The 27,989-nt window shown below is 36.0% G+C and overlaps 3 protein-coding genes across 5 annotated transcripts in view; 1 reads left to right on the top strand and 2 right to left on the bottom strand.

Annotated features, from left to right (window-relative positions):
• LOC129788060 (probable nuclear hormone receptor HR3) overlaps positions 1-6,810 on the bottom strand; it is a 90,015-nt gene extending 83,205 nt beyond the window's left edge. The window contains exon 1 of the mRNA XM_055824051.1: positions 447-6,810. Coding sequence (XP_055680026.1) covers positions 447-453 — 7 coding nt within the window. The 5' untranslated portion in view covers positions 454-6,810. The remainder of the gene's footprint in view (positions 1-446) is intronic.
• An 8,661-nt stretch (positions 6,811-15,471) lies between these two features.
• LOC129788058 (histidine decarboxylase) lies at positions 15,472-24,219 on the top strand. 2 transcript variants are annotated; one of them, XM_055824032.1, is made up of 10 exons: positions 15,472-15,560; positions 15,892-16,470; positions 16,528-16,637; positions 17,185-17,414; positions 18,581-18,770; positions 18,867-18,945; positions 20,074-20,325; positions 21,756-21,901; positions 21,970-22,147; positions 22,327-24,219. In XM_055824032.1, exons 1-10 carry the CDS (start codon positions 15,533-15,535, stop codon positions 22,857-22,859), a joined length of 2,325 nt encoding a protein of 774 aa, XP_055680007.1. In that variant the 5' UTR covers positions 15,472-15,532; the 3' UTR covers positions 22,860-24,219. The 2 variants fall into 2 exon arrangements, with proteins under 2 accessions (XP_055680007.1, XP_055680008.1); XM_055824033.1 differs by having other exon boundaries at positions 21,970-22,160; positions 22,327-24,051.
• On the bottom strand, positions 24,063-27,075 carry LOC129788059 (uncharacterized). Of its 2 annotated transcripts, XM_055824036.1 has the most exons (8): positions 26,709-27,075; positions 26,453-26,621; positions 26,249-26,389; positions 26,114-26,186; positions 24,988-26,052; positions 24,755-24,922; positions 24,540-24,685; positions 24,063-24,471 (listed from the first exon to the last, which is right to left on the bottom strand). In XM_055824036.1, the coding sequence occupies exons 2-8, from the start codon at positions 26,562-26,564 to the stop codon at positions 24,302-24,304; spliced, it is 1,875 nt and encodes a 624-aa protein (XP_055680011.1). In that variant the 5' UTR covers positions 26,565-26,621; positions 26,709-27,075; the 3' UTR covers positions 24,063-24,301. The 2 variants fall into 2 exon arrangements, with proteins under 2 accessions (XP_055680011.1, XP_055680010.1); XM_055824035.1 differs by having other exon boundaries at positions 26,453-26,777.
• Between the last annotated feature and the right edge of the window lie 914 nt (positions 27,076-27,989).

The raw sequence follows: 27,989 nt of genomic DNA, 5'->3' as shown, positions 1-27,989 counted from the left end.
AGGAAGCTTTTTTTTTTTTTAAATTGGTTAATTTCTTCAACCAACCAAAATTCTTAATAAAATTTCAAATTGATCATACATAAATCATTAATTCAATTTAAATTATATCTTGCTCAAAAGAAAACTCTCCTGAAGCTATAAAAAATAATTTTATTTTAAACACACAAATTTAAACCTCTTCTGTATATAAAAGACCACAAAATAGTTATGTATACCACAGGATCTAGAAGTTAAGGCATCACAGCCTGGGAAGAAAACGACAAACTAAAGTGTAGCAAATGAGAATTCGTTGTACAAATTAAAACATCCTCTTGTGGAAAGATCAATAAAAGTTTCGGACTGTGAAATGGGGGATGGGAAATAAAAGAAGGAAGTGGAGGAGATGTGAGAGAGCCTGTGGGGGATAAGAGGGTGGAATGAAATCGAAAAAGGGAGAGAAACTCAACCTGTCATGACGCCACCCGTCGACGAGATGTCCCTGGCGATTGGATTTGTCGTTCCGGTGGAGGAGCTGGGAGTTTTGGTGAGCTGCGGTTGATGCTGGGCGATTGTCGTGACAACGAGTGCCGTTGATGTGGAAGCTGAGGCGGTGGTGGCGGACTTTTGGGGGGTGGCTGAGGATGAAGTGGCTGCTGTGGACAAAGTGGTAGATGAGGAGGTGTCCGTGGTGGTGGATGATGAGACAGCAGTGGAGGTGGGTGCTGTCTCACCCACAATGAGGATAGTGGGTGAAGTCTCCAGCGGTGTTAGTGTAACACTCTGTGGGGTGGTGGGTGGTGAAGAAGTAGGGAGAGATGGGGATAATTCGTTTGATGCCGCCACTTTGAATGAGTTTCCGCAACTGCAACACAAACTTCCGCGGGGGGATGTAGATGCTGAATTTGCTCTTTCGAGATTTGCGTCGTTGCTGTGCTTATGGGCCTTCCCGTCGATGGGATGGGTGTTTTGGTGCTCACCCCCCAAAACAAAACTCCACCGCACACACACACAATTTATTCAGTAAAACCTCCCTCTCTCCTTAGTTTGCTGCTACTACCTCAAAATCTTCACACAACACTCTCGTTCTTTTCAACAATATCACCAGAGTCTATCTTCAACTCGTGAGCTTTTCTCTTTTCGCGCACACAAGAGCATTAGAGAGGGGTGTGTTTTCCAAAAGGGTTTGCCACTCTTTAATGGGGATGGGTTCTTAACTCCAACCGGGAGTTGATACCAACTACATCTTGCCACCCACAACTACGTCGCTTTTTATCCACCTCCACGACACAGTGCATCCAATAAACTTCTTTTCACCCCACGGGAGATTTTTCTCTCCTCACACAGTTTTTCTATCCTATATAGGATTTCTACTATGTATTGTGATTATATATAAGCAACCCCTCGTTGTATGGCTATGCAATTGAGATTTATTTACTCTTGATTGCAAAAGAATTTCCAATTCAGCGAAAATTTCCCTCAAAAGCGACCTTCGTAAGCTTCACGCTTTCACACACCCTTCATTGCTCTCGTTGGTAATTGCATTGAACACACGGATTTCTTTTTTAATAAAGTGCAAAGATTATGAATTTTCTTTTTCTTTTTTTACTTAAAACACTTTTTAGAATTTGTGGAGAGCTTTTCATGAAATTTATCGATGTGGAAGCTTTTTCGGCAAACCCTCTGTACACGAAAATTCCTCAGCACACACAGGAATACTTCCGCAGGATTCCTTTTTTATGTGGACTATTTCGGGTTCTTCTATTTTTTTTCTGAGGGGGGATAAAGCTCCAAAGTTTCCGTTTTCTGCAACACTCTGTGGGTGCTTTCACAGGAAGTTCGTCAAGAAACCTCCGCGGTTAACTTCTTAATCTTCCACACACATTGAAATCCTTTTTCTTACTCCTTCCACTTGCAAAGTATAAACTCTTTTTTTTATCTCACCGAGTGTCAGTAAAAATTGCAACTTCTCCGAATCTCGTCCTCTCACTCTCACTCTGTTATTTCGTAATCAATAAACACAATACACACGAAAGGGAGGAAAATCTACCAAATATGGCGGATTTGGGTGTTTTTCCTCATCGAATGTGCTTTTCACCACCCTCGTTGGGGGATTTTCTCACCCTGCATCGAACACAGGGGGTGTGCGCTGGCTTTTCCGCCTTGTGCTGCGGACAATTTTGTGGGGAATTTTCCAAAGCTCAGACTTCAACCTCGATGAATTTTCACAAATGCGGGGAAAATTTCCCCCAAAACACTTTATGTCCCTGTGTGCGTTATCCTTATCACTACACCTCCCGTTTCAACCGAATACTCTCACCACCCCCAAAAGAAAATTATTCAATGTCTTTTTCGAGTTTCCTCTGAATTTCTTCGTTCGCCTTTTTGGGTTTTCTTTTTAAATATTATTTCACGACATTTATGAAAATCAGACTTGAATTTATTCAGTCGATTAAATGATGGAATCTCTCATTTACTTTATATTTTTCCTCCTATACGTTAGACAATCTTTTAGGAGGTAATGATTTTTTATTGCTGAAGAATTGGTTCCCGGAAATTTCACGAATCTTTTTTTTATTTAATATTTCATCGAGTGAAGGAATTTTCAAGGAATTTTAGTGAATTTGATAAAGAGATTTTTTATAATACACACATTCTTTTTCTTCTCTATATTCACAAAGAAGGAGGATACAATAGCACTTTTTTATTTTACTTGAAATCATTAGCGCTCAAAGAGAGGCTGGAAAATTGTTTAGAGAAAAAGTCAATTTGAAGAGGAATTTTTCACGGGGAAACACGCAAATTTCGTCGTAGATTTACACAAAAACACACAAAAAACAACACAAACACACGCAAAAAGTCACAGAAAGATCTTCTCCAGAGGAATTCCACTCGAGCCGCCCCCCAGAAATGTTCCAAAAAGGCGAAATTGATGTCAATGTCGCGTGATTTTTAGCACTTTATGACTCAATAGCAACACCAAAATGTTCTCTACTTATCCACTGATTGACAAATTGTTAATGCCCCTAAATTATTTCCACTTTTGTGAATGAAAAAGGAACACAGGCGGAAGTTGATGCCGAATGTGGGTCGATTCCATTGTTGGATGCAATTCTATGACGTCGCTCTCCTGTCTTTTTTTCCCACTCTGGAGCTTTTGGGAAAGCTCTCGCATATCTATCCTGTTTCAATTCATATGTTGTCGTCTCATTTGTACGCAGAGTGGGAAAAGGGGAAAAGTGGGTGAATGGTTTTCCCTCTTCAACCCCGTGAAAAATAACAACAAACCATTTGTGTGATGGAAAAGCTGACAAGGAAAGCTCTATATATATTGAATTTTACGGATTTTCCTCTTTTAACACGCATTTAAATTTTAGAAATCCTCAGCTAAGGAAGGAGGAAATGTTCAACCTCCCGATAAGCTTTTGATGAGTCCTTTTTCAAAGAAAAACTTAAATATATATATTTTTTTTAAAACTTGATTTAAAATAATAATTAATCGAAATAGAAATACTATTGAAAAAAAAATTTAAATCAAATTAAAATCTGAGAAGAAAGTGAAAACATAAAAAGGGGAAGGTTCTCATCAGAATGCGCATGTTCTGAGAGAAAATTTCAATGGATAAAGATAAAGATAATTTTATTAAATTATTGGAATTAAATTGTAAAATGGAATTTTTGAATGATTTTTTTCTTAAAAAAATTATAAAGCTTTAAGGAAATTTTAAGCTTTTTTTTACAATAAATTTCTCAATTGTAAAAAAAATATACTTGTCAGATTTGATAGTTTTTCATTCAAAATTTAAATAATTAATGATCCAGAGAATTAAAGAATTTTTATTTCAGGGATTTTCCGGACTTTACAAAAGCTTCCATGAAAGTTCACATGAAATAAATTAAAAGAACTTCTTTTAATCTAGAGCTGTTGACTCTGAATCCATTAACATTTTAGCATAAGGAATTTTATGTATTTTATCTCTCTCTCTTTTCAAATATAAATTAATTAACTACCCACATTTATCTCTACGCGCTAATGTAGCCTGATTTTAAATCACCATATACATACAATTTATAATCTTAAATATTATTGCTGACACATGTAAAAAAGTGCAGAGAAATGATAAAAGAATTTCTTGGGAAGTTGAGACTTTTGAGATTCTTCTCAATTTTTTCCCAGAGAGTTCTTAAAGGTTCTTTTTTTTTGTTCAAAATATTTTTTTTATTCCCAAATGTCGAATCATTAGAGAAGGAAATGAGAGAAAGATTAATGACTGAGATATACCTGCTTTATTGCACAGAGTGCCTTTAGCTATGTACGTAGATATGTACAGTGCAAGTATAAATTTTTGGGCAATTTGTTAATGTGGCGGAAAAGCGCTGTAAATCATTTTGGCAAACCTCTCAATGGAATAATCCGTTATCTTCTTGAAATTTATAAATTCATATTTATAGTTAAATATTGTGATTGTCTCCATATTTGATTTATGCAGAGAATGAGACGTTGATTTCTTGAGGAGTGGAAGATTCCGCGGTGGGCTTTCTTTCTTTTTTTTTGCATTAGAAGAATATAAAGAGAAGAATGCGCGAGATTGGGAGATGGAGAATCACACGTTAATTTGTATACGCACTTTACAGTGTTCTTCTCCTCTATCTCGTGGGTTTTTTCTTATTCTTTAAATATTTGAATCATATGGCAAAGTACCGTAACACTTGTCCTACTTTGCGTGATGGTCTCATCGTGCGCGCGCGAAATGCTTAAGTTCTTGCGCGGAAAGAATCCGCAATCAGAGAAATTCTTCTTTTTTGATCGCGTCTCCTCGACTTTGGCACAAACCCCTCCTTGTTGTCTTTGGTGGGTGACTTTCATGCACAAAACTCTCTGTGGTACACGGAGAAAAAACTCCTTATTGCAATGAGATGGCATTTAATTGAGAATTCCACAAGATCCGGGTTCTCAAACTTCCAAACAAGAATGTCTCATTGATTCTTATATGCTATGGTGCAACTTTTCACCAAACTCCTCCCGCTCTTTCTCCGCGCATTTATCGCATTATGCTTCGATCTTTATTCTTCTCTCTCTCTCTCTCCCTCACTGCCTCCATTAAATTTTAGCATAGCAAGAGAGAGCATTAATGTGTATGAGAAGAACACGGTTAACTGTTAATTTTTATGGTAAACTTATGTTATTTTTCTACGCTATGCCATGTACTTTCTTTCTTTCTCTCACTTCTTTTACTGTAAAGGAAAATATACATATACCCGCGTACGCGCGGTCTTTCTTCCTCCACCATTAACCATCTTTAACCGTAGTCTTCGCAGCACAATTTGCTGTAATTGTTTGTTTACATTGCATCAATAATGTGCTTTTTAACCACCCGGCATCACCTCTTTATTTTGTCTTTTCTCCCGCCATCGCATAGAGACTTTTAGTGCATTACAATAGAAAGCACTTAGGAGGGATGGACACTGCAACTATATAGAATTATGCGCGTCTTTTTTTCTCTCTTCCTTTCTTCGTGATCTTGCATAAACATAAACCCCAAAATGCGTATGTGAACAAAACCATGCAGCATAAAAGAAGTCCCCTCAAAACAAATTTCCCGCCAAAAAAATGGCCCCAAGAAAGGAAGAAAGTAGATAATTGCGTGAGGAATTTGCAAGAAAAAAAAGAAGTCGTTTTGAGGTGTTTTTCTCGTTTTTTTCGGGGGGTTTGTTGTGTATCCCGCAGGAGGAAGAAATTCAAGAGAAGAAAATTTATTAAAAGTAACACATAAATAAGTCGGTAAAAGGCAATAATGACAGGTGCATACCGTTACCTTAATCGCCAGTAAATATTCTCTTGTGTCTCTCACATTGGAAAAACAGGTAAAGCTTCTTGACGATTCGTCTCCATGCACCGTTCCCCAATGCTTCTTCTTCTTCTACTTATACAACCGCAACGAAGAGACCCGCCAAAATTTTATTATTTATCATTTGTACAAGAAGCAATTTTTCGCCAAAAATTATTATAATTAAGTCTTCCGCCCTGTGAGACGTGTGCGTCTTGCCCAGAGACATTCTGCATTACACCGCCACACACAGATTATTTTCAAATTTGAATCACCTTTATGAAGCCTAAAGCAAAGGGTGGGGCGTATCAGATGCTCATTTATTGCACAAACTTTTTGATAAATAATTAAATTAATTAAATTATGAATTATTTTGAATGGAATCAACTAGAATTTGTTAATTTGAAAACAATTAACTACATACACATTTTGAGAAAATCGTCATTTAAAGTTTATTAAATTAAAGTTAGATATAAAAGGAGTTTATTCATCGGTCTATGAAAAACTTCCTCATTCACAAAAAAAACTTTTAATCCATTTTGTCTTGTAGAGAATGGGAAAAGCTTAAGAAATCGCTAAAGAAACTCTCTATTTTTGACTGAAATTAAATAGAAAAATTCAGTGAAGATTGCGAAAAAATGTGTCGCTATTTTATATACCTACCTATACCTATTATTTTTCCATTATTACTTTTCATTTTTTATTTGTAATTAGATAGATTTTCCTAGATCAATGAATAAACTCCTTTTCATATTTTTCCGGATGTAATATTTGGAAAAAAAAATCAACGTGATCATACCTGATGAAGGACAAAATTAACTACCGAAATATTATTTCTTTTTAAGATTAATAACCCTTATTTCGCTTCTTCAAATGGTGTAATTTTTGTGAATTAGAAATGGTAGAATATTCGTAATTTATGGCAAATTATTCACTTGTAATTAATGAGAAAACTATATTTATGTCAACAATTGAAAGTGTAGAAAAATCAACGTAACTTTTGCACACTTTCATACCTGATGAAGCACAAAATTAACTTCCGAAACAACGATGAAGATTTCAATCCAAAAAATATCAAAGAACTTTCTTCTCATCTTTCAAAAAAAAACTTGATTCAAAAGCTTCTTGAATAAATCATTAATTCAACAAAATATTCACAAAAGAAAATGGAACACCCGAATTGCCACACCCTGTTCAAATAATATACCTCCCCGTTGGCATTTTAACGTTGATGATTAATATTGAAGAATGCAAACAATTTTTAGTGGATGGAAATCACATATTTCGACAATAAATGCGTCATCGTGTAATTTTATTCGCCTCCCTCTCAAAAGGCACCTCAACTACACCATCTTCTGTTTTTTTTTACCGGCCATATAGTCTCTCGTCTTGGTAGAAGGTGCTTGACCCGCGGGATCGTTTGTTTTATTTGTGTGTTGTCTTTTTTTTTGGCCACTGTGAAAGAATTTTTACGGCTTATTGACAAACATTATGAAATTTAAGCATTCATCTTCAAAAGGAAAAATATTCAGCATGAATATCAATTGAGAGATTTTTGCAGTTAAAAATATCGGGATTTTTTGTCTATATAGCGCCCGCGAGAATGCTTTTGGTGGCGGAGGAAAAAAAGCCCATTGAATTTAAACTTTTTAGGTCTCTTTTCTTTTATTCTTTAAGCGGGCGGAGAACAAGAATGTCTTCTGGAATGGACTTCTGTAAGTTCTTGGATGGGGCATGGGTTCGAGAGAATGAGAGAGAGAGCTTCTTTGGGTACATGTACAGTACAGTGTTGAAGACAATCAAGGTTTAGTATCAAAGTGAAAAATCTGCAAATCAAGTGAGACTCACCTCTAATTGTACTTGGCATTTTAGAGTTCTTTCCTTGACGAAGAAGTAAGAAGAAAAAAATGGATATTCAATTCTCTTTCTCCGGGGCCCGTTTTTCACCTTCCAGTTGCTTGTCTTCTTCGTCACTCCTTGACAGCACACGAGGGGCTATACACAGCAAGAAGTTGAGGAATGCCGTGCCAGAGAAAGAATAAATGTTATATAGAACTTCTTCTCTTTGGCGCGGATATTGAAACAATAAATTTAAATCCCTGTCAATGATTCGTTCACAATAATCCATGAATTATGCACTTTGTTGGCTATCACGGTGATAGTCTCATTTGTACTATTGTGCCATTTGAGATTATCTCCAACACTCTTGTAGTTTTTGTCATCCCACTTGACAAATGGCGATGAGAATTTGCACCATTCCGACAGTTTGAATCTCTTGATCACTTCACTTGACAATGGCACATACATTTGATGCTCTCAAAGCTACTTGGAGGATGTCTTATGTTCAGAGAGGATTCAATTTTCACCCAGGAAAGCTCAACTTTGCACAAACTCTTTGCAATTTGTACGTTATTTGTATACTTTTCACGGTTCTTTTGCGTTTCATTGCACAAAAGGATTTTCTCACTGTTTTTTTTTTTTCTTAAAGAAAATTCTTTATATTGAGATTTTCTTTTACTAGTTTTAAAATAACTTTCAATGCAAATCACTGATAAATCCTCAATTATGAGTCACAAATTACAATTAAATTCACACAGAATTCAAATCCTTTTTTTAATCACATCCTCAGCAGGGAGAGAAAGTTCCAAAAGTTCACAAAGTCTTCATGTCTTCTTGGAGCAGATGCTTCAGTGTCCAGGTGGTTTGATAGAACTTTTAGTTTTAGAGAGAGAAGCATAAAAAGCTCACTCTAATCATTCACACAATTAGCACGTTTTTTTTTCGTGTACAACGATATTCTTTTCCAAAGGGAAGATGGAATGCAACAAGTGAAAAGGTGGTGCAGAAGGCGCGAAAATCTTCCACCACTTCTTGTGTGCAAACTAAGTGTTGAATGGTGAAAACGCAATAACAAAAATACGGAAATGAAGAAAGGCATGAAAAGCAACACGATAACGTAGAAGTTAAATAGCACAAGAAGAACTGTTTCTACCTCTGATGCTGCCACAGTGTTTTTGCGCTCGTTTGTTGTTGGGCAACCGCGTCTTTGTCGTCATGCCCACGATTGGGAGTCAATGCTGGAAGCTCCCCAATGGTGATGTATATTGGTATGCTTTGGCCCAATGTATTTGTTCATCCCATCTCAGCTCCACATTCTCACTGTGGTGCGTCAGAGTGGGATGACCAGTTGGAGCTTTAAGAATATTATTCTTCGGCGGTGTGTGTGGTGAAATGAAAAGAATCAAACATTCTTGGGGTGTGTGACCTCAACGGGAGGCTCTTCCAGATGCCCCGTAACAACAGCTATAAGAACATTGAGACTCACACACTTCTTCACCGCTACAATCCAGAACACATCTCGCTCTTGCACACACCTTTTCCCCAAGTCTTCTCCATACTTGCCTTGTATGTTTCACCTTTCTTCTCCACCACCGTTTGCCACACACATGACTTTTGGAGCAAATTCCGGGCAGAGCCGGAAGGGAAAAATGATCCAACGGTTATTCTCACTGTGACAACATTCACTGTGCTGGAATGAGATGGAGAAAGAAGTATGGAATGAAATAAAAACTATCCCCAATAGCTCCCCAGAGTGCCCGCGAAGAACACAATACGCAGGGAGAGCCTCTTCCTGGGATGGTATAAAGATGAAGATCAAACCCAAAAAAGCCCTGCGATCTTGACTACCGGTTTAAATTAAAATTCGTGACTGTTGAAATTACCTTTGCAGCAGCAGCAGCAGCCCTTAGAGCGCCCAAAATGCCATCTCATACCATGGGCATCCTTGATGTTGACTATTAATCACTGCCACTGGGCTCTTGGAGGAAATAATCAACCACGGAATCTCCACGAGCCTTTGGGAGTGAATGAGATAAAAGAAAAATGCTGCACGGGTGAAAAAGGAAGGAAAGAAAACTCCACAAACACCCAGAAATGGTCAATGAACTGGACCATTGGAGGGTCCAACAAAATGTAAAGGAATCAACTTTGCTCTTTTAAGGGGCCCAAAGAACTCCACATTCTCGTCTTCAAGCCGCGCACAGCTGCCCAAAGTCTCGCTACTTCGGGAGGGACTCCCTGTTATGCGTATACAACATCCCAATGTAGCCTTTTGCTTGTATTGGAAGAAGTGTAAATTTTTTGAGGGCTTTTTTATGTTCTGTTTTGTGTGTACCTTCATAAGAACAAGAAGGTTCTCATCTCAGGAACGACAAAAAATGAGTTAAGGTTTGTTTCTTTCATGTCAGATTATTTCATTTGAAGGCAATTTTATTGAATTTCTTAACCTTTATCTTGAAGTTTTAATAAATTAATTTAAAAGTAAGAAGGTGCGTAGTTCTGGGATAGCTCTGTAGAAATAATAGTTAGTATTTTACATAAGATTAAGCCAGTAAACAATGAATTTCATTTGTGGGAACTAGATTTAGGCTCAGCATAAAAAATGCTTAGCAGGATAAAAATGAAAAAAAAAACTATGTTGCTTATTTTTTTTTAAGATTTAAGTCTTAAGTCTTAAGATTTTTAAAGTTTTCTTAAGATATTTTAAAAATATTCTTTAGATTTCTTAAGTTTTCTTAACACGGTCTTAAGAAAACATCAGAATTTTTTAAGAAAAATTTAAAAATCTTAGGTTTTTCTTAAGAAAACTTGAGAAATTTTAACATTTGCTTTAGAAAACTTAAAATTTAAAAATTAAAATCGAAAGAATCATAGCTAGAACCGCTAAAACCTTAAGAAATCCTTAAGGCTATCTGACAAATGAATTTTACCCAGAATCACTCTAAAACCAACAGGAGAGTGAGAGAATTCGAATAAACTGTTTTGGTCGAAAAGTGGAAGAAAAATCGATTAAGCTAATTTTTACATTTGCTACATCTCTTTGATAATAAACTTATCAATAGGGCTCATTAGTGTACCTGAAGCTATGGGATGATTCGGATAAATAGAAAATGCAGTCAAAATTGTTTTAAAACCAACAGGTGAGTGAGAAAATGCAAAAAATGAGAAATATCGAGGAAAATCGATTATTAGATGTCTTAAAAGTAAATGTGTCATATTTACGACTTACGCAATATTTACTTTACAATTTAGTGATCTCTCTTCATATACATATATTTTCCCTAAACCTTCCAAAAGAAGGAAGAATTTTAAAATGGGAAAATTTGGAAAAAAAATTGGAAAAACAATTAGTGAAAAATTTAAATATTTGTTATTTAAATCTAAATGATTTGCCTTAAAGATTTTTTCTCTAATAGCCATATGAACAATTTCTTTTGTACATAATTGAGCTTAAAAAGGAGATCTTCTTGCGTGCAAAAAAACCCACTCATATTTCAGAGTGGTCAATTAGGAGAATGAGAATTATTACAGATAATTTGTTTCCATTTATTCAGGCAGTTTTGCGATTTATCCCCAAATGGGCAAAGAGAAAAAAATTGATTTGTTCTCATTGTATGTAATTTGAGGGAATAAAAGGAGGTGTACGCGTTGTTTCTCAATATATCTTCAAATTCCGTCCAATTGACTCTGTGTGGTTTTCCTATTGAACCTATTGATGTTGCCTCTTTTTTTTGAGCAGCACGCCGTTGTCCAATATAGGTAGGTATACCTATATATGAAAACTTTTACACTCATTACGGCACAAACTATTTTGTATATAATTGTCAAGAAGTTGACTCATATTGGATGAAGCGGCAAAATGGGAAGAAGTCGAAGAAGAGGAAAATAAAATGTTAAAGGAGAAGCAAGAAAAAGAAGAGAATGGGAACAGAGAGAACATACCTAGGGCAGGTATGTGAGTGAGATGGGTTAAGATTTCCAACACACACCTGAAGAGGTATGGATCTGTTGCCTAAGTATTAAATTTCTTGTGTGTCGCACTGTGAGTACGTTCGTTGACCTCCGTGGCTCATATAGCGGTAAATTCAACTTCAATACACCTCATCTTCTTATGCTCTTTTTTCTTATAACCCTTCTTCCTCATACTGATCTCCCCATATACACAATACCATGCGGAAGATCAAATTTTGCGCCCATGTTGGTGAGATTGCGCTTGTGTGCTGAAAAGAAATGGAATAAGGAGGTACATTACACCTTTAAATTTCTTATTCATTTCCATCCTCCCCCTTATGCCTCTTCCACCCAAAACTCACCTTTCTTTTTCATCTCACCTCCTCCCAATAAAGAGGGATGGAGAAATTGTTGTTTATTTTTTTATATTTTTGTTAAAGAAAAGAAGAAACAGCACAAGAAGAAATTCTCCATCCAGCTTTTACCATTTCTTTCACATTTAATGATTTTTTTTTAAATTTCTTAACTCACTCTCAGAATCTTCCAGGTGTAATTAGTTAATTTATACACGATGGTCTTTTTTTTCAACTTCTTCTTCTTCTCTGTGACCATAACTTATGAAAGACAAGCATGATAGAGATGAATGATGAAGAATGTAAGAATGCCGAAGATGTGACAAATGTGCGTGATTTTTTCTCTCATTTTTATATCTTCAAAAATTACGATAATTAAGATGAATTGATAGTCTTAATGAATTTCTGAAAAATATCCATGATTTTGTGGGGAATATTAAGTTGATGGGGTCCAATCGAAGCTAAAACGGGAATCATTGTGGTTTATGGAAGCTTTTCTATGGGGCTCCATCGACCAATAAATTCATTCAGGTTCTTTTGAGGCCAATAAAATAGCTTTAAGTTGGTATAATTTGGAATTCTCTATTAAATTGCTTGTTTTGTTATCAAATTGATATGGACTTAATCGGCCTAGCCCTAATTTTATTAATAATTTGAATTTAATTTTCTTTCTTCAGATTTTCTTTTCCGAAAGAATTCTTTTAAAAAAAAAAGCTCCAAATGATGAAAGACTTCATGACATCAGGTGTAAAATATAAACTTCGAGCCAAGAAAGCGAGAAACCTGCATAACTGAAGCCACAAGAAAGGGACATCCACTGCGCAACAGGATGGTCAAGAAAGTGCGCTTGAGAAAATTCTCCCCCCAATTGTGGGTGGGAAAGTCCAAATATAACTCCCCACATGCAGTAAGATCAATTCAGCCCCAAAGGGTATAAAAGGCAGCAACATTGGCGATTTTCCTTCAGTTTTTCCGGACCATCTTGGTCGCAGTACAAATTCCTCGCGACAATTCGTGATTAATTTGTGAGCTTTTGAAAGAGAATCCAAAATTTGATTTTCCCCACAAGATAGTTTCATTGAGAAAAAAGATTTCCCGTGTGTGCCCCCCTTTGTTCAGTGCAACAGTGTACACCTCTTTTTGTGCATTCTAATAGCATTAAAAGTGGGTTCAAGTGTACTATTTCCACCACCATTTACCCGCGCCCGAAGGAAGCCAGAGAAAATTCCACAAACACTGCGGAAATTTTGCGAAAGTGGTTTTCAGTGTTAACATTTCCTCTCCTTGACTTGGTGTCTCATTGAACTTGCTGGAGAATTTTTTGGGCAATATTTTCACCTCATTTTCAGTTGTGCAACATTAACATTTGTGTGTCTTGCACCCAACACTCCCACCATTACTCATAATAGCCAAGTATTTCGTTTTTCTTTACAATTTAATACAAAATTTATGCATTAAATAGAGGCGAAACAGATCATGAGTGTTGATGGAAAATAATATTTATTCCTTTAGTGAGAAAAACATTAAATTTAGATTTTTTAACCCCTTCTGATTCGAATATTTGAAGCCTTAAGTCCCATAGCCTGTAGTGAGCTTAAAGTTTATTTTGTTCACTACACGGTGTTTAGTTTATTAGCAGAAAGTAAAAAGAACTTTTCCCAACAAAAAAGCTAATCAATTAAATTTAAATAATTTCCATGGCTTTTTTTTCTTCTAGCTTAGTCTGACATATGTGAGACCTGAATCACAAAACAACATGTTCTCCATAAAGAATTTTAAACGCTAAAAATTGGCGAAAAATACTTCAAATTATCACGGATATAGGTATTTCTTCCTATTACAGTGAAGAATCGCAGTAAAGCTTCTGTTTGTTTCATAATAGAGGCCAATTAAAGATTGTTTTTTTATACTGTAAATGTTTTAACTAAAGGTAAACCACATCAAGAAAAACTCTTAAAATTAATTACTTACAGTTCATTCATAAAGCTAGACGATCTAGAGTCTCTATTGACTATTCTACCCAACTTCATTGAAGACTTTTTATAGAAGCTTCAAATGAATTATATATATATATGGATATTTTATGAAAAAAGAAAAGATTTACCTACATGGAAATATATTACGTCATACATTTTAATTAGGGCTTTTTCCTCATTAAAATAATTTAGGATTTCCCGATGGAGAAAATACATTGAAAGTATAAGAAAAAAAAGAAGGCCAAACTGCAAATAAGGAAACTTAATTATATTAATTAAACATACACTGAGACCCACAATCAACAGATACATTTTATTTGGAAAATGTTTTTCTTTTTATGAGATTTTAAATAAAATTTTAAAGACGCTTTCCTTTTGTTTTTGTACTAGATCTCAGAACTTTTATCATGTTATCTTTTTTATCCATTAATATGCGTAATACGGGTATCGAGTGTATTTGTTGAAATTATATCTTTAAAGCGTGTCTGAGAGGTACCAAATAAAAAAAAATCTCAGCTAGGAAACGAATGAAATTAAGAGCCAATAAAAATACAAATAGTACTTTAGAAAAAGAAAATTCACCAAGAAGTCATAAATAGAAGTTTGGGAGCCCATTTAAACTCACAAAGTTGACCATGTCGCACTTCATTATTCATTTGAAACTATTCTAGTATACATCTTTAGTTCCTAATCGCTCTCAGTTAAGGTTTTTTTCTTTAAAGTGAGAGGATTAAAAGGAAAGTGGTTAAGTGTGGTACAGTGTGGAAATAATTTATTTCAAAGCTCAAAAGCTTTACATTTTGCCTAAAAGTTTTCCAGAAATTGTGATGAAATTAATTATTTGTGATATGAAATGAGAACTTTTTCGGTTTTTCAATTCGATAGGGACAGTGTCTCTTATTTTCATGATAAAAAGAATATTTTTCGAAAATATAAGAAATAAATTTTAAATCAATATTTAACCGTTTAAAATGAATTAGTGAAAAATTTCAATCTTTGCTTTTTATCTCTTAGTCCCTTTATGACTCAAAATCACTCATTGAAGTCCCTAAAATTCCATTATTATCATGAAATAATTCCTTAAATCGAAAAGGAAAATTATTCAATGAAAGAAATGGCCCCAAAGTATCATTACATCTGTAACGACTTTTTGTACATAATTCGTAATTTACGTTACATTATTAATTATTTACAAATTAACTACTTGCCATTAAACTAATTTACGATTAAATACTTAATGTGTTTGTTAAATTTTTACAGTCAGACAGAAGTCAGAAATAACCAGAATTCAAACGTTTCTTGCTGAGTTTTTTGCAACCTTTCTACAAAGATATAAAATTATTATTCCTAGAGATTTTTCCTTTAATATTAGGAAAAAAATAATAAAAAATATTTCTTCACAACTTTGATTGATTTAGGTCTGGCTTCCCTAACGGATCTTAACCAAATCTAAATTTCAATTAAACAAAAATTTGAAGCTCAAGAAAAACATTTTCTTCACGCAGGTTTTTCTTCTCAAAACCAGTAAGGGTTCCAAAAAAAATCTCCAGCTTCGTTGAAAAGAAAATTCCAACATTGTAAAAAATCTGTCTTGTGCTAAAGGGAACCAATGGATTGCGAAGAATATCGAAGACGAGGTAATAAATTTGTTGGTACTGCGCGAGTGAATCCCTCAAAGCCATTTACACACATCCTTGCATATTATTTCTCGTGTTGAAATTCATTGAGACTCCCTCTGGGTTAGTCCTTTTTCTGCGCGCACACACACAGCATGTTAGCAAATGTGTAAAGTGCATTAAAGGATTTCCTGAGGATTTCACATGGCCATCCTACACCCCCGCACCATGTTATTGCTTCGAATTTTATTGAGTTAAATGTTTCGCCAATTTTAACTTCCAAATTGAATTCATTGTTCACATGTCCCGCTTTTCTTCTCATTTTCTCATTGATTTTCTCTACGCCACGCAGGCAAGGAGATGGTGGACTATATTGCGGATTATTTGCAAAATATTCGTGAAAGGCGTGTTTTTCCCAATGTCAAGCCGGGCTACATGCGTAACCTCCTGCCGGATTCGGCACCACTTGAGGGTGAGAGTTGGGATGCAATTGTCGCGGATGTGGAGCGTGTTATCATGCCGGGAGTTACGCACTGGCAGAGCCCCCATATGCACGCCTACTTCCCAGCTTTGAATTCCTATCCATCCCTGCTGGGGGACATGCTAGCTGATGCGATAAATTGCCTTGGATTCACATGGGCATCCTCACCGGCTTGCACGGAACTCGAGACGGTGGCAATGAATTGGTTGGGGAAGATGATTGGGCTGCCGGATGAATTTCTTCATTTGGGCAGCTCAAGCCGTGGGGGTGGAGTGATTCAGACAACAGCCAGTGAGGCGACGCTTGTTTGCCTCCTTGCTGGACGAACTCAGGCCATTAGACGCTTCCACGAGCACTCACCTGGGCTCCAGGATTCCGAAGTAAATGCCCGTCTTGTGGCCTATTGCTCGGATCAAGCTCACTCGAGTGTTGAGAAAGCTGCTCTTATTGGTAAGTTCTCAAAATATTTCTTTATTTTTTTTCTTTAAAAAAAATCTCCCCACAAAGGACTCGTGAGGATGCGCTACATTGAAGCTGATGAGAAATTGAGCCTTCGCGGTGAGCCCCTTCGTGATGCCATTGAGAGTGACATAAAGCAAGGATTAATACCATTTTGGGTAAGTAAAATCCACCACAGCTCACACCTTCATTTTCTACAATTAAAACCATCATAATGGAAAATTGTCCCCAAGGGGAGGAAAATCCTCAATCCTAAATTAAAAGTACTAAAATTCCCTGACAATTGTGAATGATAAAACCGCACACGGCATCATGGCTAATAATACGGAGAGAAGTGCACGGAGACACAGCGACAGATTGTGAAAAGATTCCTGACAAAGCGGATTGCCGCCTCCACCCACGCGTGTGAGTGTTGCTTTCACCAACAAGACACGCTCTCTCAACACAAATCTCTGTGTGTCCCGGCATCTCTCATGGGATCCAATTAATAAAAGCTTCCTGTTTGCCGTGACTTCCATCCACAACCACCCACAACACCCCCCCCCCCAACCCTTCAATCCACAAATTCTCAAGGAATTTCCCATTCCTCCACGCGTTTTATGTACATAAAAATCCTCCCCTCATAATTGCCAATGTTTCAAATGCATAAAGAAGTCCGACTAAATGATGAAGAATGAAAAGAAAAAAAAATTAATCCCTCATCAGGTCTGTGCTACATTGGGAACAACAGGAGCGTGTGCTTTCGATAATTTAGAGGAAGTCGGCACGGTGTGTCAGGAATTCAAGCTGTGGCTCCACGTGGACGCCGCATATGCCGGAAGTGCGTTTATCTGCCCAGAATACAGAGGATGGCTCAAGGGGATTCGTCGTGCCGATTCAATTGCCTTCAATCCCTCCAAGTGGTTGATGGTTCATTTCGATTGCACGGCAATGTGGTGAGTTCCGCAAAAAAAATCATAATTTACAATTTATTACATTAATTGAAAATTAGATCGGAAACTCCACATTTTGATGCAAATAAATTGATAAAGAAAACGCGTGCACACGAAAAAGGAATTTCTTTTTGCATTTTTTGCATTAAATTAAAACAATTCCCAATACTTCAATCATTTTTCTTTCCTTACAAACAGACATGCTCTTCCTCAATCAAACCATTGTTTATGCCAATGTGAAAAGGGATTTTATTCTAAATTATCCTTTAAAGGAATGATCTTTGATGGAGTTTTCTTTCTTGAAATAATCATAGAAGGAAAACTATTTATTTAAGAAACTGCAGTAATAAAATAGAGAAATGTAGAAAATTTTACGAAGTAACGGCCAAAATTTGAAAAAGTATGTTAAAAAGAAGCTTTAAAATATCAGGGAGCCATTCAGAAAATTTAAAGGGGTTGCTGGATTAAAAGAAAGTTTTAAGAGTCGAAGTTTATGAAAATTGAGGTTAATAAATCATATAAGCGGTGGTATAATTTGTATTAGAAGTTTTTGATAATTTAATTGTAAAACTCTAACGTTTTACGTTAGAAAAAAATTTTACTGATGAAGATCGAATCAGCAAAGAGTTTGACATTTATTGTATTAAAAATCTAAGTTCCCTTTCTAACTTTTGACATTCATTTTTGAACGTTCGAAGTTTTTCTGACGTTTTACATTAATTTTTTATCTTATGACGTCCATTTTCTTCATTTGACATTTATTTTCTTAAGTTTGAAGAATCTTTTCTTACGGTTCTTCGTTTCTAATGCTTGTCATTATCTTTTCTTTTATTAAAGTACTAACGTTCACTTTCTTAAGTTTGATGTTCGCTTTGTGTCATTTGACGTTAATTTTCTGAAGTTTGACGTTTATTTAAAGCGTCTGACATTTTTTGTGTTTGATATTAATTTTTAATCTTTTAACATTCCTTTTTCTAAGTTTGAAATTTATTTTCTTACATTTAAAGTTTCTTTTCTTTGGTTTGAAGTTTTTTTTAATCGTTTGACGGTCATTTTGTAACGCTCGAAGGTTTTTCTAACGTTTGACATTAATTTTCTAATACTTGACGTTTCTTTTGAAGTTTTCTTAAGTTTGACGTTCCTTTTAATTTCCTAAAATAAAATTTCAGGGTAAAGAACAGTGGAGCCCTACATAGGACATTCAACGTGGAGCCGCTGTATCTTCAGCATGAGAACTCAGGGCTGGCCATTGACTACATGCACTGGCAGATTCCGCTTAGTAAGCGATTCCGTGCCCTGAAACTCTGGTTTGTTCTGCGAAATTACGGCATTAAGGGTCTCCAGAAACACATCCGAGAGGCAAGTTATTGTGTCCATCATCCGATTTAACCCGCAGATTTGCAGATCAACATGAATCGTCATTTTATTTCGTTTTTCTCTCTCTCGTCATTTTAGGGCGTTCGGTTGGCGCAGAAATTTGAAGCATTGGTTTTAGCTGATCATCGCTTTGAGATCCCAGCCACTAGGCATTTAGGTGAGATTCTTGGAAATCCCTCTACGTCCGCGCAATCTCCCACATCAATCTCCCACTGCACGCGGGAAATCAATAAAATTAATTGTTATCACGTGAAGAAAGTCCATCCAAAAAATATTCACCGTTAAGCACTCCAAGTTAAAGAAACCGCGGGTGTTTCTTCTCTGTCTCTCTTTCTCTGTCTTCTTTTAAATGGGACTCTGGTGCACAATTTGTATGCCCCATGGACCATGTTTGGTTATCCTCAACTCTTGCGCAATCTTCCTGAATAAACTCATCCACATCATTCTGGATTATTTGCAAGAAATTCTGCAGTCTTTGCAAGAGAAGCAATTTTCACAAGTTTGCAATAAATCCATTTAATTTTTTTCTTGCTTATGACTCCAACAATTTGGCTTCTCTCGGGGCAAATTGTAAGAATTTCTGCCCACCACCTCGAGGCGCAAGAAATTGTTGGACGGATATAATTTGTAACATTAAATACCAATTTTGTCAGTTTGAATAGCCGTGAAAGACAATTTAGTAATACCTCCTCCTCTGCCTTTCTCCATGCAAAGAGTATTTTCTTTCGCGGACCAGAAAATGGCCACGGCAATGATCTCGCGGGATTTGCGATCACCAATCCCGCGGTGTGTTGCAAAACGAATGAGATAGTGGCGGAGTAATGGAGGGATTAAAGACACTCTTGGGGCTCTTGTCTGTCTCATTTTTTTTAGTCTTGTAGTTGCCTTAAATTCTTATTCTTTATGTCCACGTCCCCACCCAAGGGAGCCCATTGGGACTGCGTGAGATGAGAGTACTTTGGGAGATGTATTGCAGACAGCAAAAAATTCACCTTAAAATGCGCTTAATCATTCTCCCGAGCCCAGGGAATTGTGCGCAAAATAAATTTCTCCAAGTGAAGATGAAATTGCTAACGGTTCTTTCTTTTCATCTTGAGAATCCGCGCGCAAGCTCAGAAAAAAAAATCACCCAAAAGGCACACACTCAAGAAGGCCCCCTCCTGACCTCCCCAATGTTTCGCTTTAGAATTGCTGCCCGTGCAAAAAAAAAAAAGAAATAATAATTTAATTTTTTTTAAACTCTTTTTGCAATTCAACGCTCTGTGAAAAATCATCGGGGGAATAGGAATGGTCTGTTTTCGCCTTCGTGGTGACAATGATCTCACCGAGAAGCTCCTCAAGAGGCTCAACAATCGCGGGAATCTTCACTGTGTCCCAGCATCGCTCAAAGGACGCTATGTGATACGCTTCACGGTTACTTCTTCGCGCACCACCAATGAGGACATCTTGAAAGATTGGGCTGAGATTAGGGGTGTCACCACGGAGATTCTCGAGGAGTTGAATGTAAAGATTGAAAGAACGAGGGTTTGCCTCAAAGGTGAGTCGCATGATGACAATCCAAGTCTCTAATAGGCACTAGTCTTTGTTACGTTGTGTATTAATATTTTGGGATCTTTGATGAAAACTTTTCTAATTATGTACTACCATTTTAAAGGCATAACAATTATTGATCAATTCTGACTCAATAATTGCTCAATTTTTAATCAATTTTCACTCAACTTCTCACAATTTCCATACGTAGCACAAATATTTAGTGATTGATCAAATATTTGATTAATTATTGCCTATCAATTAGATTCATCACCGTTTGTTAAATTTATTTCTTATTTAATTACTGAATGGACTGTATGTAAATAATTCTTATTCGATTCTTACTAACTTTTCTGAATGTTTTAAAATTTTTCTAAAATATGTTTGAATTTTAAAAATTCTACAAAATAATTTTTTGCAGAAAATGTTTCATTAATACGGAAATAATAAACGAGGTAGACCGATTTTGATGATTCTGATTATTCTAGCTTCTCATTAAATGCTTAAAGTTATTTTTTTTTTAGTTATCAAAGGTCTCAAAAAATGTATCATGAAAAAAGAAATAATTTTTCCCGCTAGAGGACTGCTTAAAGGTAATTTAACTTTTTAAACTGTATCTATTGAATTATGAAAAAAACTAATAATGTAAATAAGTTAATATAGATAACAAATTGTATTACGTAGTAAAGAGTTGTAAAAAAAGTAATAGAATCTTGTAGAATTTTTTCTTGATATCCCGATAATGATTAGTGAGTCAGCGGTAGACGCAAGAAAAAAAAAATTAATGCAATAATTAAGAAAAGAATTTTAATTAATGAAGAAGATTTAGTGCCTTATGTAATATATTATGGAAAAAGTACAGGAATATAATTTTGTAAATAAATATTATTAATTTATAAATTTTTTTTATTAATTTGTGTTTTATTTTTATGCACATTTCATCATTGCCTTAACCATAAATTTCTTTTTACTTTTTTTATGATTTTGCTTTTTCTTTTGTAAAATATTTCTTACTAAAATTTCTGTTTCTAAACTATTATTTTTATCATTTTCAGTTTTTTTTATTTTCTTAAAGGAATTATTGATTTTTTGTAAATAAAATCAGCAGAGGCTGAATGCAGAACAAACCAACGAATCAACCTGAAAGAAGTCTTCGAGTTTTCCGAAAATACGCAGAAATGACTGTCTACAAGGAACAAACTATGAACTTCTAGATATTCTTTTTGATCATCTATTATTGTATTAGAGAAGAAGACATTCCATCAGTTTCAACAAGACAAGCCTCGATATAATTCTAAATAACTCTTAAGATTTCTTTCTAGATCCCGCTCTTCTAGCAACTGAAAAGGACATTAAGCTAGCAACAATATTGTGCAGACTTTCACCATCAACCACTAACAAAACCATTACGTTTCTTCTCCCCATTTTTTCTGGTAGATACAAGAGAGAAGAACGAAGCTTTTGGCTCAAGTCTCCTTCTGGCCAATTCACCAATGTCCCCAAAGATCGTCAATGGATCTTTTGCTGCTATCTTCGATGCTGATGAATTTCTAGCTAAGGCCTACGCTGGCATTAGGATTTCTGTGAGTGAAATCTTTAACTAATACCCAAAAGAATTTAAAAAAAAAGAAATAAATTGTTCTTTTGGCAGAATCAGGATTCACCAGCAATGCGACGCCGTGTCCGTGGAATCCTCATGTCGGGAAAACAATTCTCATTGGATTCTCGAATGGATCTCGTTGTTCAGGGCATTCACAACAGCAGTGATGGTGAGAACTTTCTGGACAAAGCACGCGCCATCACGGAAGACAATGAGGATCCGTGGGAAGGTACGAAGGGAAGGTAGTGATCGATTTATCTCACATAGATGTCGTCTTGCATGATTAATTTCTTCATTTTCTTGAAGGCATTAATTCTAATATTTGTTTTTTTTAATTAATTTGATTTCTTTTTTTTTAATAAAATATCTTCTTTAAAAATTTATTAAAAATAAATAATTTTCCTTTAGTTTATGAAGGAAAAAACGCCATTCAGAAAAATGCTTCAGAGCACGACATGATTCCCCAGGGGTGGCCATCAAGAAGCCGTCAACGTTCCAGCAGTCTGGCAGAAGTGAATCAGATCCCTGAAAAATGGTCCCTTCCCCCTAAAACCCCAACAGGACGCCTAAAAATCCACAGAATGTCTGAACCACTCCTTTCCTCAACCCTTAAACAATCCAAAGAGAGATTCTTCAACGTTCAGCACGTTAATTCCTTCTCCAGCAGCTTTGGGAGCATTGTAGAAAATTCTCAGGGAGTTTTCTGCTGTGGCTTCTCAAATCCCGCCTTTTTCCAAACAATCCCACCACCACCACGAAGGGATATTCTGGGATTCTCCTGCCACAGCTCTGAATGGGACTTTGGAGGAGAATCTTGGAATACCCCACATAATCAACGATCCTTCAGCACATCTAGTGAAAAACTAATTTATGAAGAGGAAAAAATCTATGCTAATGTTAAATTTTGCCATAAATGTGGGCATCATTCACTTAAAATTTAACTCTGTGTGCCCTAATGTAGAAATCATTCTATTTTATTAGGGAAGGGTGGGCTAAATTGGATCTTTTGCAATTATTTTTTTTTAATATGTTCTTGCAAGGAATTTGAATTCTGTTGAAAGAAAAATCTCAAGAGGAGCAAGTTCTGTAAGAAAAGATTAAAAAACATATTTTTCCTTAAATCCGAAAAAGGTCCGATTTAAGCCACTCTCCCTTAAGCAAAGAACTAAAATATTTATTCAGACTAAGGTCTAGGAAAATATATATTTATGTAAAGCAAGAAAAGGTAACGAATTGCGAATTAAACAATCACTATTTAGGGATGTAAAAAGGAATTTAGCAAAAAAGGATCAGCTAGAATTTGTTTCATTAGATAAAAGAATTTTTTTTAATTGTTTAAAGTTTATTAAAAAAAGAGAATATCACAGTATTTTAATTTTAAATACATCTTTTTTTTCAATTATTGTTATTCTTATCATTATTTATTTTATTAATTATTGTCTCAATTACTCATTTTATGAAAAAGGAGTTTATTCATCAATGTATGAGTCGTGAAATTATTCGAAGTAACAATCAGTTTACGTGTAATCTTGATTAATTAATCCGAATCTTAACGAAAAATACAAAGATTTTCATTCAAATAAACACCCTTCGCTAAAAACATTTAAAAACCGCCAAAGAAGCTCCCAAATTTTCACAAATATTTACTCAAAAAATCAAAGAATTACGTCATCATTCTGATTTTTTCTTGTCTCTTTCAATGCATGAAGCATTTACGCTTATGCTTCATTGGTGAGTATTAAGTATTTTTATGCTTCATGCAGCAAAAGAGATAAAAAAAAAATCACATGATGACGTCATTCTTTGCATTTTTGTGGTAATGTTGGGGTTTTTCGAATTAATCCTTACGGAAAATTTAGAAGTGATTTTTAGCAATTTCTTATTAACTCGTTCTTGTCCCTTCTACAAGATTAAGAATCTTTTGATTGCTTCGTAGAATAAGGAGCTGTTCCATACAAAGACGAATAAACACCTTATTAAATTTTTTAAAAAAAAATCCTCGTTAAAATCTTCCTGCAAAATTCCTGAATAATAAAAGAAAATACTAAAAATTGATGTATGTAATGTAGAAGCATCAAGATACTGCTGTGCTATCAATAAATGTTTAACAATGTATCCAAATTAAAAGAAAAATTAATCAAAAATTTGTTCTCTTTGCAATTTATTCCCAGAAAATGTAGAAAAAGTATTTAACAAGAAATTTAACGTTTAACCAAGAATATAATAAATTATCCTCCCAATTAGAAATTTACGAAAATATTACAAATTTTACGGAATAAATATAAATAGTGAAAAATGTAATTCATGAAAATTGTTCCCTCAATGTTTGTCTTCTTCTTCTAACTGAGAAATCTCTCATAAATAAAAGAAATATTTTAATTGTCTACTCGCCTGATTTTTCTCCATTTCCCTGCCAAATGGGAAGTCCCCGAAGGATAATAGAAGCTCTCATGAAGAGAGCTAAGTTCTCCGAGTTACGAATATCAGCAAATATTCCCAAAATACTCGGATTGTGGAGATTCTCCCACGCTGGTTTGGAATTTTTCTTAAATTCTGCAAAAAGAAAATAAAGGATGAAGGATTTCTTTTTTGATTCCTTTTCAATTTTCAATCCTTCTTACCAATTTTTCCTTCTTTGAAGGACTTTTCATCAGCAAAGGCAAAGTGCTTTGAGGCCGTTGATTTGAACCACGAACTGAGAATTCGGGCACTCAATTGATCCGTTGGGAAGTCTGTGATGACATTCGTGGCTCCAATAACGAGAGGACTAAAGGAGAGAAAAAAAAGAAGGAAAAATTAATAAAAGAAAAAGCGGACAGGATGAAAAATTCCTCACCAAAGAACGTAGTGATAGTACAGATGAGCTCCAGTCATCTCACTGCAGAATCCTTCAGCTTTCAGCCTGATTGAGTCACATCCGAAGAGCAAAACAACGCAATTAAGGGTATCCTTTATCAAATCCATCGGTTTTATGTACTTCAGTGCATTCCCATGGCCGCAGTAGCTAAAGAAAAAAATAATTTCAAAAGAAGATTCCAAAAAAAAAACAAAAAATAATGAAAAACTAACACAAAAATATCAGAAGATTCGAGCATTCCGCGAAGTTCTTCAGATGTGGGAATTTTCTGGACATTTTGCTGCCATTCCGGGAGCCAATAGGTGAAGAACTCCACCATCCGTCGTTGCATCTTTAGCAGATCACCCTGTGGATTTATCAATGTTATTCCTTTCTCGAGATTCAGCTGCAAATACCCCTCAACAATTTGATCCTTGTACTTGTCGTACAGCCGCATTAGCATGTGCAGGGAGCTCACACGTGCTGTCTCCATTTCCGGAAGAACCATCTCCCACGGAAACTGATCCAGCAGCTCATCCACAATCAGAAGTATCGGGAAGCGCAGGGAGGTCGTGAAATCAGGAAAAATCTTTTCATTTGAGAGAAAATCAAGAATTTTTCGCCTCTCTTTGGTACTTTGACTGATTTCTTTTGCAGCCACTTCCACGGAATCCCTATCCAGAAGATCCCTATTGCAGCAGATGAGACTCAAGAGGATCCTCTGACGCGAATTGAGCTTCTCGGCCTTTGCAAAATCATCCACAATGGTGAAAATCTTCTCGTGCACATCACGCTCCTCCTTCATGCGCCCAAGGAAGAAGGTAATCCACGGACCGAGCCAATTAATTAGTAATTGAATCAAATTGAAGTAATCCTGATCCAGTAGCTTCAAATTAGCCCAATAGATCGTTTTATCCGTTCCCGGATTGACAGTCATGTATTTTTCATGTCTCTTTGCCACATCCTGCATCATTTCGAAGATATTCTGCTCCTTCAGTGCGGGCAGGAAGACGCAAATGGGCTCGTGATGGTTCAGTTCGGACCTCTCGTACTTGAGGAGCGTCAGGTAGATGCCACCATTGCTGGAGATCACTTCACTCTGGAGGGAATTTATGGAATTTGCATTGAAATCCTTGCAGAGATGCAACACTGTCCACTCTTCCGGAAGTTCCCGGCATTTCTCAATCAATTTCCCTGCACTGTCATACTCTAGTGTGTCCAAAGGGGATGTTTTTGTGGACTTTCTGAACTCCTCCACAACCTCTGTAAGGGCTTCATTGAGCACATCAAATTCAGGACTAAAAAGGAAAGTTTTCTCAAAAATTTTGCCTCAATCTTCCATATATTTTTTACACTCACCCCGTGAATTCCGGAGGATCTCTCTGACCAGCATTGAGAGCTTCCAAATCATCGATAAACTTCATATTCATATCTGAAAAAAAACATCCGGATTATGCTTGAAATGCTCAAAAGAAACTTCCGGAAGATGCTTACCATAATCAAGTGAGTCGCTGCGGTCACTGCAGGAGAAGAACTTTGTCCGGAAGCCCATGCAGAGAGCCTCAATTTGACATTCTACAGATTCCGGGACTTTTCCGCGTCCGTAGAGCTCATTGGCACGGTGCAGGAGGGTTCCTGGATTGTTTAAATTAATGCAAATTAGTGTATTTTGAGTAATTCAGTGGACGGAAATGTTACCTCTGAATGAAGCATCATCCTTGACGGTATTCTTGGCTTTTCCTGGTGAGTATGCAGCACTCAATTTGATGGGAATCGCTTCCTTGGGAGGCTTCCTTGGCATCCTGCTCATGATTTTGTTCCAAATCACCAAATAAAAGCTGATTTTTTGTGATTTTCTCAAGGAACTCTGTAAAGGATGGTTCGTTCTTTAATTGGGATGACTTTTTGGCCAATGTCGTGTGGAATTTAAGGAGAAAATCCTTAAAAACAAAACCTTTTTGGAGGGATTTAATGAAAAACAGATGTTTTTTTTCGTCTACTGAATCAGCTTGTACTGTAAAACTAAATAACCAATTCAAACATGCGACATGTACTAATGTAGTAGACGATGTGCGAGCGAGAGGGAGTGATGCTGTTGCTATTTCATTTTTTGGCTCTTTACACTCTGGGAAAAATTTTTTTTCGGCAAAATTTGAATTTTCTGCGTTTTTGATGCCAAACGACGCGACGTCGCCTCCTACGCTCGAAAAACCACACCCGGATGGAAAATTCGGCGGAAAATGCGAGAAAATCGTGAAAAACAAAAAGTGTGAGCAAGAGAAAGCGATGATTTTGCAGCAATGTGTCTCACTCACACAGCAAATTTGACAGTGTGGGAGCGAGACATCGCGAAGTTTCATTACACTCTCTGTCTCACTCACACAGCAAAGTTGACAGTGTGGGAGCGAGACGTCACAAAGTTTCGCAACGTTCTTTCTCTTTTTCTCCAAAAAATAAATTAAATAAATTTGAATTTTCCGCTTTTTTGATGCCAAACGACGCGCCTTCGCTTCCCACGCTCCAAAAACCACACCCGGACGGGAAAAGCGCCCGGAAAATGCGAGAAAATCGGGAAAAACCTCGAATCGTCGACTTAATCAGCTTGCATTGTAACCTATGAGAACTTTTTCGAATTAAAAAAATATTGAATTTTTTGTTTTTTTGATGCCAAACGACGCGGCGTCGCCTACTACGCCCCAAAAGCCACATCCGGACGGAAAAAACGCCCGGAAAAACGCATTTTGGGCATTTTTCATGCAAGGGCTGCGATAATCTCCGAAGAAACTTCGTCAGATTATTCGAAATTTTCTCTGTCAGACTAAGAGGAGATGTTGTGAGCTCACTGACAATGAGCAATTCTTTGAATATTCAAAGCTAAATGAACAACGGTCTTTAACGTTTTTTTTTAAACTACTTGAGTCACAAACCCAAAAGAAAGATAATTAATTAAATAATAATGATATAATATTAATAAACAGAAAAACAATCGCTCATAATTCTTCTTCATGACATCGTGTCCTACAGACGAAGAAATAAATTGCAATTAGCGTGATGTAAGATTACTTAATAAGAAGGAGACGAAGGAGATGTTTTATTAATACCCAAGAAATTACTTTAAAAAATCATCTTAATAACCGGGAAAACACAAGAATTGCATAATATCCTACAAAATACTGATTAATCAAACTTCCACACTAAAGAAATGGAAGAAAAAGTAAAATTATGATGCATTTTT

The sequence above is a fragment of the Lutzomyia longipalpis genome, chromosome 1, assembly GCF_024334085.1.
Source record: "Lutzomyia longipalpis isolate SR_M1_2022 chromosome 1, ASM2433408v1".
Taxonomy (NCBI): domain Eukaryota; kingdom Metazoa; phylum Arthropoda; class Insecta; order Diptera; family Psychodidae; genus Lutzomyia; species Lutzomyia longipalpis.
The sequence above is the reverse complement of the archived record's forward strand: the minus strand, read 5'-3'. Positions and strand labels throughout refer to the sequence as shown.

Excerpts from the sequence above, each read along its gene's own strand:
- LOC129788058 (XM_055824032.1), top strand. The coding sequence starts at position 15,533 with ATGGATTGCGAAGAATATCGAAGACGAG. Across the intron at positions 20,326-21,755 it reads AACGAGGGTTTGCCTCAAAG|ATACAAGAGAGAAGAACGAA; the intron begins GTGAGTCGCATG and ends TTTTTCTGGTAG. Across the intron at positions 22,148-22,326 it reads CAATGAGGATCCGTGGGAAG|TTTATGAAGGAAAAAACGCC; the intron begins GTACGAAGGGAA and ends ATTTTCCTTTAG.
- LOC129788059 (XM_055824036.1), bottom strand. The coding sequence starts at position 26,564 with ATGAGCAGGATGCCAAGGAAGCCTCCCAAGGAAGCGATTCCCATCAAA. Across the intron at positions 26,053-26,113 it reads GATCCTCCGGAATTCACGGG|TCCTGAATTTGATGTGCTCA; the intron begins GTGAGTGTAAAA and ends TTTCCTTTTTAG. Across the intron at positions 24,686-24,754 it reads TACTATCACTACGTTCTTTG|TCCTCTCGTTATTGGAGCCA; the intron begins GTGAGGAATTTT and ends TCTCTCCTTTAG.